This window comes from Lonchura striata, chromosome 2 (assembly GCF_050655825.1).
Source record: "Lonchura striata isolate lonStrDom1 chromosome 2, ASM5065582v1, whole genome shotgun sequence".
NCBI lineage: Eukaryota > Metazoa > Chordata > Aves > Passeriformes > Estrildidae > Lonchura > Lonchura striata.
Genome location: NC_140704.1, coordinates 156359650 through 156372206, shown reverse-complemented (window position 1 = coordinate 156372206; position 12557 = coordinate 156359650). Strand labels below are relative to the sequence as shown.

Below are 12557 nucleotides of genomic sequence, written 5' to 3'. Positions count from 1 at the left end.
TTGGGGGGATTTTGGGGATTTTTGGGGGGATTTTGGGAAGATTTTAATGGGATTTCGGGGGGATTTCGGGGAGTTTTTGGAGGGGAATTTTGTGCAGTTTTTGGAGGGGATTTTTGGGGGGATTTTGGGGATTTTTGGGGGGATTTTGGGGCTCACCCAGGCCCAGGCTGGCGCAGATTCTCCGGTAGCGCTCCGGGAGCGGCGGCAAATCCCAGCCCAGGATCTCGGCCTCCACCTGGAAAAGTTCCCCAAAATCCCCAAAAATCAGCCCAAAAATCCCCAAAATCGCCAAAATCCCCCCAAATCCCTCAAAACTCCCCCAAATTCCCAAGAAAAACCCCAGAAATCCCAAAAAATTCAGAAATATAGTTCACAAACTTGGCCAAAATACTCCCCCAAAAAATCCCTAAACAGTTCCCCAAAAAACCCCAAAAAATCCATAAAACCCCAAAGACCCCCCCACAAATTCCTCGAATTCCCAAAAAAAAAAATCCCTAAAAAAATCTCCCAAAAAAAATTTCTCAGAACCCCTGAGAATTCCCTAAAAAAATCCTGAAAAACATCCGAGAATTCCCCGGAAAAAAAAACAAGAAACCAAAAAATCCCTGAAAAATCCCCCCAAAAATCCCCCAAAATCCACAAAAAACAACCAAAAATCCTCAAAAAAATCCCCAAATATCCCCAAAAATTCCTGAAAAATTCCCAAAAAACACCCCAAAATACTCAAAATTCCCCAAATATCCCCAACACCCAAAAATCCTCAAAAAATACCCAAATATCCCCAATAAACACCCAAAAATCCTCCAAAAATCCCCCAAAATCCCCAAAAAATCCCAAAATCCCCAAAATTTCCCCAAAATTCCCGAAAGAGTTCCCAAAATTCCCGAAATTCCCCAATCGTCCCCAAAAATCCCAGAAAAAAAACCCGAAAAATCCAAGAAAAAGCCGAAAAATCCCCCCAAAATCCCTTAAAAAATCCCTAAATTTTCCAAATTTCCCTTAAAATTTTCCAAAATTCCCGAAATTCCCCAATCGTCGCTGAAAATCCCAGAAAAAACCCCCAAAAAATCCCCAAAAAATCCCCAAAAATCCCTAAATTTCCCAAAATTCCCGAAATTCCCAATCGGCCCCAATAATCCCGGAAAAAAACCCAAAAAAATCCAAGAAAAAGCCAAAAAAATCCCAAAAAATGATCAAAAAATCCCCAAAAAAGCCAAAAAAATCCCAAAAAATCCCTAAATTTTCCAAATTTCCCTTAAAATTTTCCAAAATTCCCGAAATTCCTCAATCGTCCCTGAAAATCCCAGAAATAAACCCAAAAAAATCCAAGAAAAATCCCCGAAAAATCCCCAAAAATCCCTAAATTTCCCAAAATTCCCGAAATTCCCAATCGGCCCCAATAATCCCGGAAAAAAAACAAAAAAAATCCAAGAAAAAGCCAAAAAAATCCCAAAAAATGCTCAAAAAATCCCAAAAAATGCCAAAAAAATCCCCCAAAATCCTGGAAAAATCCCCAAAAAATCCCTAAATTTCCCAAATTTCCCTAAAAATTTCCCAAAATTCCCGAAATTCCTCAATCGTCCCTGAAAATCCCAGAAAAAAACCCGAAAAAATCCAAGAAAAATCCCCAAAAAATCCCCAAAAATCCCTAAATTTCCCAAAATTCCCGAAATTCCCAATCGGCCCCAATAATCCCAGAAAAAAACCCAAAAAAATCCAAGAAAAAGCCAAAAAAATCCCAAAAAATGCTCAAAAAATCCCCAAAAATGCCCAAAAAAATCCCAAAAAATCCCTAAATTTTCCAAATTTCCCTTAAAATTTCCCAAAATTCCCGAAATTCCCAATCGTCCCTGAAAATTCCAGAAAAAATCCCGAAAAAATCCAAGAAAAATCCCCAAAAATCCCTAAATTTCCCAAAATTCCCGAAATTCCCAATCGGCCCCAATAATCCCGGAAAAAAAACAAAAAAAATCCAAGAAAAAGCCAAAAAAATCCCAAAAAATGCTCAAAAAATCCCCAAAAATGCCCAAAAAATCCCCAAAAATGCCAAAAAAATCCCCAAAAAATCCCTAAATTTCCCAAATTTCCCTAAAAATTTCCCAAAATTCCTGAATTTCCTCTATCGTCCCTGAAAATTCAAAAAAAAAACCTGGAAAAATCCCAAAAAAATCCCCAAAAATCCCTAAATTTCCCAAAATTCCCGAAATTCCCAATTGGCCCCAATAATCCCGGAAAAAAACCTGAAAAAATCCAAGAAAAAGCCAAAAAAATCCCAAAAAATGCTCAAAAAATCCCCAAAAATGCCAAAAAAATCCCCCAAAATCCCCTAAATTTCCCAAATTTCCCTTAAAATTTCCCAAAATTCCCGAAATTCCTCAATCGTCCCTGAAAATCCCAGAAAAAAACCCGAAAAAATCCAAGAAAAATCTCCAAAAAATCCCCAAAAATCCCTAAATTTCCCAAAATTCCCGACATTCCCAATCGGCCCCAATAATCCTGGAAAAAACCCAAAAAAATCCAAGAAAAAGCCAAAAAAATCCCAAAAAATGCTCAAAAAATCCCCAAAAATGCCAAAAAAATCCCAAAAAATCCCTAAATTTTCCAAATTTCCCTTAAAATTTCCCAAAATTCCCGAAATTCCCAATCGGCCCCAATAATCCCGGAAAAAAACCAAAAAAAATCCAAGAAAAAGCCAAAAAAATCCCAAAAAATGCTCAAAAAATCCCAAAAAATGCTCAAAAAATCCCCAAAAAATCCTGGAAAAATCCCCAAAAAATCCCTACATTTCCCAAATTTCCCTAAAAATTTCCCAAAATTCCCGAAATTCCTCAATCGTCCCTGAAAATCCCAGAAAAAACCCCAAAAAAATCCCCAAAAAACCCCCAAAAATCCCTAAATTTCCCAAAATTCCCGAAATTCCCAATCGGCCCCAATAATCCCGGAAAAAAACCCAAAAAAATCCAAGAAAAAGCCAAAAAAATCCCAAAAAATGCTCAAAAAATCCCCAAAAATACCCAAAAAAATCCCCCAAAATCCTGGAAAAATCCCCAAAAAATCCCTACATTTCCCTTAAAATTTCCCAACATTCCCGAAATTCCCCAATCCGCCCCAAAAATCCCAGAAAAACACCCGAAAAAATCCCCAAAAATCCCCAACGCTCCCCCAAAATCCCCGAAAAATCCCCAAAACCCCGGAAAAATCCCCGAAAAATCCCCAAAAATCCCTCAATTTCCCGCATTTCCCGAACAATTTCCCAAATTTCCCAAAATTCCCCAATCGGCCCCTAAAATCCCATAAAAAAACCCAAAAAAATCCCCAAAAATCCCCGAAAAATCCCCAAAAATCCCTAATTTTCTCAAATTTCCTGAAATTCCCCAATCAGCCCCAATAATCCCAGAAAGAAACCCCAAAAAATCCAAGAAAAAACCAAAAAAATCCCCCAAAATGCTGGAAAAATCCCCAAAAATTTCCGAAAAATCCCCAAAAATCCCGGAAAAATCCCCAAAAATCCCTAAATTTCCCAAAATTCCCGAAATTCCCAATTGGCCCCAAGAATCCCAGAAAAAAAACAAAAAAAATCCAAGAAAAACCCAAAAAAATCCCGAAAAATCCCAAAAAATCCCCAAAAATCCCCGAAAAATCCCCAAAAAATCCCTAAATTTCCCAAATTTCCCTTAAAATTTTCCAAAATTCCCAAAATTCCCCAATCGTCCCTGAAAATCCCAGAAAAAAACCCGAAAAAATCCCAAAAATCCAAAAAAATCCCAAAAAAATCCCAAAAAATCCCCAAAAATCCCTAAATTTCCCAAAATTCCCGAAATTCCCAATCGGCCCCAATAATCCCGGAAAAAAAACCCAAAAAAATCCCCCAAAATGCTGGAAAAATCCCCAAAAATCCCGGAAAAATCCCCAAAAATCCCAGAAAAATCCCCAAAAAATCCCTAAAAATTTCCCAAAATTCCTCAATCGGCCCCAATAATCCCAGAAAAAAAAAACCGAAAAAATCCCAAAAAAATCCCAAAGAAATCCCAAAAAAATCCCAAAAAATCCCCAAAAATCCCTAAATTTCCCAAAATTCCCGAAATTCCCAATCGGCCCCAATAATCCCGGAAAAAAACCCAAAAAAATCCAAGAAAAAGCCAAAAAAATCCCAAAAAATGCTCAAAAAATCCCAAAAAATGCCAAAAAAATCCCCAAAAATCCTGGAAAAATCCCCAAAAAATCCCTAAATTTCCCAAATTTCCCTAAAAATTTCCCAAAATTCCCGAAATTCCTCAATCGTCCCTGAAAATCCCAGAAAAAAACCCGAAAAAATCCAAGAAAAAGCCAAAAAAATCCCCAAAAATGCCAAAAAAATCCCCCAAAATCCTGGAAAAATCCCCAAAAATCCCTCAATTTCCCAAATTTCCCTAAAAATTTCCCAAAATTCCCGAAATTCCTCAATCGGCCCCAATAATCCCAGAAAAAAACCCAAAAAAATCCCAAAAAAATCCCCAAAAAATCCCAAAAAATCCCCAAAAATCCCCAAAAATCCCTAAATTTCCCAAAATTCCCGAAATTCCCAATTGGCCCCAAGAATCCCGGAATGAAACCCAAAAAAATCCAAGAAAAAGCCAAAAAAATCCCAAAAAATGATCAAAAAATCCCCAAAAATCCCGAAATTCCCAATTGGCCCCAATAATCCCGGAAAAAAACCCAAAAAAATCCAAGAAAAAGCCAAAAAAATCCCAAAAAATCCCCAAAAATCCCGGAAAAATCCCCATAAATCCCCGAAAAATCCCCAAAAATCCCTCAATTTCCCACATTTCCCGAACAATTTCCCAAATTTCCCAAAATTCCCCAATCAGCCCCAATAATCCCAGAAAAAAACCCGAAAAAATCCGAAAAATCCAAAAAAATCCCAAAAAAATCCCAAAAAAATCCCAAAAAATCCCCAAAAATCCCTAAATTTCCCAAAATTCCCGAAATTCCCAATCGGCCCCAAGAATCCCAGAAAAAAACCAAAAAAAAATCCAAGAAAAAGCCAAAAAAATCCCAAAAAATGATCAAAAAATCCCCAAAAATCCCAAAATTCCCAATTGGCCCCAATAATCCCAGAAAAAAACCCAAAAAAATCCAAGAAAAAGCCAAAAAAATCCCCATAAATCCCCAAAAATCCCGGAAAAATCCCCAAAAATCCCCGAAAAATCCCCAAAAATCCCCAAAAATCCCCGAAAAATCCCCAAAAAATCCCCAAAAATCCTGGAAAAATCCCCAAAAATCCCTAAATTTCCCAAATTTCCCTAAAAATTTCCCAAAATTCCCCAAATTACCCAATCAGCCCCAATAATCCCAGAAAAAAAACCAAAAAATCCCAAAAAAATCCCAAAAAAATCCCCAAAAATCCCTAAATTTCCCAAAATTCCCGAAATTCCCAATTGGCCCCAATAATCCCAGAAAAAAACCAAAAAAAATCCAAGAAAAAGCCAAAAAAATCCCAAAAAATGCTCAAAAAATCCCCAAAAATCCCCGAAAAATCCCCAAAAAATCCCTAAATTCCCCAAATTTCCCTTAAAATTTTCCAAAATTCCCAAAATTCCCCAATCGTCCCTGAAAATCCCAGAAAAAAACCTGAAAAAACCCCAAAAATCCAAAAAAATCCCAAAAAAATCCCAAAAATCCCCAAAAATCCCTAAATGTTCAAAATTCCCGAAATTCCCAATCGGCCCCAAGAATCCCAGAAAAAAACCAAAAAAAATCCAAAAAAAATCCCAAAAAAATCCCCAAAAATCCCAAAATTCCCAATTGGCCCCAATAATCCTGGAAAAAAACCCAAAAAAATCCAAGAAAAAGCCAAAAAAATCCCCAAAAATGATCAAAAAATCCCCAAAAATCCCGAAATTCCCAATTGACCCCAATAATCCCGGAAAAAAACCCAAAAAAATCCAAGAAAAACCCAAAAAAATACCAAAAAATCCCCAAAATTCCCGAAATTCCCAATTGGCCCCAATAATCCCGGAAAAAAAACCAAAAAAAACCCAAGAAAAACCCAAAAAATTCCGGAAAAATCCCAAAAAATCCCCAAAAAATCCCCAAAAATCCCCAAACTGCCCGAAATCTTTGGCAGAATTCCGGAAATTCCCGGAATCCCGGGAATGGGTCTCACCTGCTCTCCGTCGGCCAGGACGTGGCGCAGGCGGTCGCGCGGCTCCAGCCGGGCCCCGGCGCGGCGCAGCCGCAGCCTCGGCACGCGCCCGGCGCCGCCGGCGAAGCGCTCGGCCGCCGCCGCGCTCAGCCAGCCCACCGACGGCGATTGGCTGGAAATCAATCAGAAATCCATCGTCAATAGCAGCCACAATCCAATCCAAAATCCACAATCAATGGCATCCAAAATCCATAATCAATAGCCACCGACGGGGATTGGCTGGAAATCAATCCGAAATCAATCATCAATAGCACCCAAAATCCAATCATAAATCAATAATCAATAGCATCCAAAATCCCAAATCAATAGCCACCGACGGGGATTGGCTGGGAAATCAATCAGAAATCCATCATCAATAGCGCCCAAAATCCAATCATAAATCAATAATCAATGGCATCAAAATCCATAATCAATAGCCACCGTGGGGGATTGGCTGGGAAATCAATCCAAAATCGATCGTCAATAGCACCCACAATCCAATCCAAAATCCCAAATCAATAGCATCCACAATCCAATCCAAAATCCCAAATCAATAGCATTCAAAATCCATAATCAATAGCATCCAAAATCCCAAATCAATGGCATCCAAAATCCCAAATCAATAGCACCCAAAATCCCAAATCAATAGCATCCAAAATCCCAAATCAATAGCATCCAAAATCCAATCCAAAATCAATAATGAATGGCATCCAAAATCCCAAATCAATGGCATCCAAAATCCCAAATCAATGGCATCCTAAATCCCAAATCAATAGCCACTGTGGGGGATTGGCTGGGAAATCAATCAGAAATCCATCATCAATAGCACCCAAAATCCAATCAATAATCCCACATCAATAGCATCCAAAATCCCAAATCAATAGCATTCAAAATCCCACATCAATAGCACCCAAAATCCATAATCAATAGCCACCGACGGGGACTGGCTGGGAAATCAATCAGAAATCCATCGTCAATAGCGCCCAAAATCCAATCATAAATCAATAATCAATGGTATCCAAAATCCCACATCAATAGCATCCAAAATCCAATCATAAATCAATAATCAATGGCATCAAAATCCATAATCAATAGCCACCGACGGGGATTGGCTGGGAAATCAATCAGAAATCCATCGTCAATAGCAGCCACAATCCAATCATAAATCCATAATCAATGGCATCCAAAATCCCACATCAATAGCATCCAAAATCCAATCCAAAATCAATAATGAATGGCATCCAAAATCCCAAATCAATAGCCACCGACGGGGACTGGCTGGGAAATCAATCAGAAATCGATCGTCAATAGCAGCCACAATCCAATCCAAAATCCCAAATCAATGGCATCCAAAATCAATCATCAATGGCATTCAAAATCCCACATCAATGGCATCCAAAATCCATAATCAATAGCCACCGACGGGGACTGGCTGGGAAATCAATCAGAAATCCATCGTCAATAGCAGCCACAATCCAATCATAAATCAATAATCAATGGCATCCAAAATCCCAAATCAATAGCATTCAAAATCCGTAATCAATAGCCACCGACGGGGATTGGCTGGAAATCAATCAGAAATCCATTGTCAATAGCAGCCACAATCCAATCATAAATCAATAATCAATGGCATCCAAAATCCCAAATCAATGGCATCCAAAATCCATAATCAATAGCCACCGATGGGGACTGGCTGGAAATCAATCAGAAATCGATCGTCAATAGCAGCCAAAATCCAATCCAAAATCCCAAATCAATGGCATTCAAAATCCATAATCAATAGCATCCAAAATCCAATCCAAAATCCCAAATCAATAGCATCCAAAATCAATCATCAATGGCATTCAAAATCCATAATCAATGGCATCCAAAATCCCAAATCAATGGCATGCAAAATCCATCATCAATAGCGCCCAAAATCCAATCATAAATCAATAATCAATGGTATCCAAAATCCCACATCAATAGCATCCAAAATCCAATCCAAAATCAATAATGAATGGCATCCAAAATCCCAAATCAATAGCCACCGACGGGGATTGGCTGGAAATCAATCAGAAATCCATCGTCAATAGCACCCAAAATCCAATCAATAATCCCACATCAATAGCATCCAAAATCCCACATCAATAGCCACCGACGGGGATTGGCTGGAAATCAATCAGAAATCGATCGTCAATAGTGCCCAAAATCCAATCATAAATCAATAATCAATGGCATCCAAAATCAATCATCAATGGCATTCAAAATCCCAAATCAATAGCCACCGACGGGGATTGGCTGGGAAATCAATCAGAAATCGATCGTCAATAGCAGCCACAATCCAATCATAAATCAATAATCAATAGCATCCAAAATCCCACATCAATAGCATCCAAAATCCAATCCAAAATCCCAAATCAATAGCATTCAAAATCCATAATCAATGGCATCCAAAATCCATAATCAATAGCATCCAAAATCCCAAATCAATGGCATCCAAAATCCATAATCAATAGCATCCAAAATCCATAATCAATAGCATCCAAAATCCCAAATCAATGGCATCCAAAATCCCAAATCAATGGCATCCAAAATCCCAAATCAATAGCATCCAAAATCCATAATCAATGGCATCCAAAATCCATAATCAATAGCATCCAAAATCCATAATCAATAGCATCCAAAATCCATAATCAATAGCATCCAAAATCCAATCCAAAATCCCAAATCAATAGCATCCAAAATCCATAATCAATAACATCCAAAATCCATAATCAATAGCACCCGAATCCATAATCAATAATGCCAATCGGCTATCCAATCGGTTTCACATCCTGGCATTGATCGATTGGAACGTTCCGAGCGGCTCCAAATTTTGGGGATTTTTGGGGATTTTTGGGGATTTTTTTGCCATTTTTTGCTGCTTTTTTTCACGTTTTTCTCCCTTTGTAGAGGATTTTTCGGGAATTTTGGGACAATTTTTCGGGAATTTTGGGTCAATTTTTCGGGAATTTTTGGTGAATTTTTTGGGAATTTTTTGGGGCATTTTTTGGCGATTTTTAAGTTTTTTTTTTTTGCAATTTTTTCAGATTTTTTAATGAATTTATTCGGATTTTTTGGGGTTTTTTTCCTCCATTTCTGGGGATTTTATGGGAATTATTTGTGAATTTTTTCGGGATTTTTTGGTCAATTTTGGGGAAATTTTGGGGCATTTTTTGGCGATTTTTAAATTTTTTTTTTTTGCAATTTTTTCAGATTTTTTTTATGAATTTATTCGGATTTTTTGGGTTTTTTTTTCCTCCATTTCTGGGGATTTTCTGGGAATTATTTGTGAATTTTTCGGGAATTTTTGATCAAGTTTTGGGAATTTTTTTTTTTGAATTTTCCAGGATTTTTTTTGTCAATTTTTTGAGAATTTTTTGTGATTTTTTTTCAGGATTTTTTTGTGATTTTTTGCGATTTTTTCTGATTTTTGGGAATTTTTTTCTGATTTTTTTTTCCAGATTTTTTTCCCATTTTTTGGGGATTTTTCCCCCCATTTTTTGGGGATTTTGGGTGAATTTTTTCGGGATTTTTTGGTCAATTTTGGGGAAATTTTCAGGGTTTTTTTTTGTGATTTTTAAGTTTTTATTTTGCAATTTATTCTGATTTTTTAATGAATTTGTTCGGATTTTTTGGGGTTTTTTTCCTCCATTTCTGGGGATTTTATGGGAATTATTTGTGAATTTTTCGGGAATTTTTGGTCAATTTTGGGGAATTTTTGGGGCATTTTTTGCGATTTTTAAATTTTTTTTTTTGCCATTTATTCAGATTTTTTTATGAATTTATTCGGATTTTTTGGGGTTTTTTTTCCTCCATTTCTGGGGATTTTCTGGGAATTATTTGTGAATTTTTCGGGAATTTTTGGTCAATTTTGGAGAATTTTTTGGGGCATTTTTTGCGATTTTTAAATTTTTTTTTTTGCAATTTATTCAGATTTTTTTATGAATTTGTTCGGATTTTTTGGGGTTTTTTCCTCCATTTCTGGGGATTTTCTGGGAATTATTTGTGAATTTTTCGGGAATTTTTGGTCAATTTTGGAGAATTTTTGGGGCATTTTTGGCGATTTTTAAATTTTTTTTTTTTGCAATTTTTTCAGATTTTTTTATGAATTTGTTCAGATTTTTTGGGTTTTTTTTTTTCCTCCATTTCTGGGGATTTTCTGGGAATTATTTGTGAATTTTTCGGCATTTTTTGATCCAATTTTGGGAATTTTTTTTTTTGAATTTTCCAGGATTTTTTTTGTCAAATTTTTGAGAATTTTTTGTGATTTTTTTTCAGATTTTTTTTGGTGATTTTTTGCGATTTTTTCTGATTTTTGGGAAATTTTTTTCTGATTTTTTTCCCCATTTTTTGGGGATTTTTCCCCCCATTTTTTGGGGATTTTGGGTGAATTTTTGGGTGAATTTTTTCGGGATTTTTTGGTCAATTTTTGGGATTTTTTTGGGGAATTTTTGGTTAATTTTTTAGGGGAATTTTGGGGAATTTTTTGTCAATTTTTTAATTATTTTTGGGGATTTTTTTCTGATTTTTTTTCTGGATTTTTTGCCATTTTCTTCAGATTTTTTGCCAATTTTCGAGGAATATTTTTGGGAAGTTTTTTGGTTTTTTTTCCAATTTTTCTCTCAATTTTTGGGTAATTTTTTGGGAATTTTTGGGAATTTTTAGGGGATTTTTGGACATTTTTGGGGGTTTTTTAAGAAATTTTTTGGAATTCTTTTCTGATTTTTGGTGAATTTTTTTCTGATTTTTTTTCAGGTTCTTTCTCCATTTATAGGGGATTTTTTGGGATTTTTTTTGGGGAATTTTTCGGCAATTTTTGGGGCATTTTTTGCAATTTTTTGTGAATTTTTTCGGGATTTTTTTGTCAATTTTTGGGATTTTTTTTTTGTGAATTTTACAGGATTTTTGGTCAATTTTGGGGAATTTTTCGGGGATTTTTCGGGATTTTTTTGTGATTTTTTCCAACATTTTTCTGAATTTTTTTCAGATTTCTTCTCCCTTTGTACGGGATTTTTTGGGAATTTTTTGGGAATTTTTCAGAATTTTTTCTGATTTTTAGGGAATTTTTGGGGATTTTTTGCGATTTTTTAATTGAATTTTTTGCTTTTTTTTGAGATTTTTTTGGTGATTTTTTTCAGATTTTTTTGTGAATTTTTTCTCTATTTATAGGGGATTTTTTAGGAATTTTTTGTGAATTTTTCGGGATTTTTTGGTGAGTTTTTGGGAATTTTTTGGTGATTTTTTTCAGATTTTTTCTGAAATTTTTAAGATTTTTTCAGAATTTTTTGCATTTCCTTTCAGATTTTTTTCATCTATTTTCTCCATTTGCAAGGGATTTTTTTGGGAATTTTTTGTGAATTTTTATGGATTTTTTTTGTCTATTTTTGGGTTTTTTTGGGTGAATTTTCCAGGATTTTTTTGTGATTTTTTTTGTGATTTTTTCAGGTTTTTTTTCAGCATTTTTCTCCATTTTTTGGGAATTTCTGGGTAAAATTTTCAGGATTTTTTGGGATTTTTGGATGAAGTTTTTGGTATTTTTGGGGGGATTTTATGCAATTTTGGTTTTTTTTGGGGCATTTTTTGGGGCATTTTTTGTGAATTTTTTGTGATTTTTTGAGGAATTTTCTGTGATTTTTTTCTGATTTTTTGGGGAAATTTTGGGGATTTTTTTGAGGAATTTTTGAAGATTTTTGAAAATTTTTTAGGGATTTTTTGTGATTTTTTTGGTGCATTTTCTGTTAATTTTTGGAATTTTTTGGAGGGATTTTTTTTGCTGATTTTTCCTGAATTTTTTGCAATTTTTTTCAGATTTTTTCGGTGAATTTTTTCAGGTTTTGTCGCAATTTTTGGGGAGAGTTTTTGGGAAGTTTTAAGGGATTTTTTGTGAACTTTTGAGAATTTTTTGTCAATTTTTGGGAATTTTTTGGGGTTTTTTTTTGCGATTTTTTTTCTGACTTTTTACTGAATTTTTTGCAATTTTTTTGCGATTTTTTTTGCAATATTTTTGTGATTTTTTTCTGATTTTTTTTCAGGTTTTTTCTCCATTTGTAGGGGATTTTTCGGGAATTTTTTGGGGAATTTTCCAAGATTTTTTTGTCAATTTTTGGGAATTTTTTGGTAATTTCTTCAGATTTTTTGGGGCGATTTTTAAAGGGGTTTTTTTTTCTGATTTTTTCCAGATTTTTTCCTCAAGTTTTGGGGATTTTGGGTGAATTTTTGGGTGAATTTTTAGGGAATAGTTGGGATTTTTTGGGATTATTTGGGTGAATTTTTGAGATTTTTTTCAGAACTTTTGAGGGAATTTTTTCAGCATTTTTTTTGAATTTTTCCTTTTGTCTTTTGATTTTTTTGGGAATTTTTGGGGATTTTT

The 12557-nt window shown here is 35.2% G+C and overlaps 1 protein-coding gene across 5 annotated transcripts in view; it reads right to left on the bottom strand.

Annotated features, from left to right (window-relative positions):
* LOC144245930 (tonsoku-like protein) overlaps positions 1–12557 on the bottom strand; it is a 74163-nt gene that overhangs the window by 23109 nt on the left and 38497 nt on the right. For all 5 annotated transcript variants that reach the window (XM_085572713.1, XM_085572712.1, XM_085572710.1 and 2 more), the window contains 2 exons: positions 6146–6296; positions 157–235 (listed from right to left, as the gene is read on the bottom strand). In XM_085572713.1, coding sequence (XP_085428839.1) covers positions 157–235; positions 6146–6296 — 230 coding nt within the window. The remainder of the gene's footprint in view (positions 1–156; positions 236–6145; positions 6297–12557) is intronic.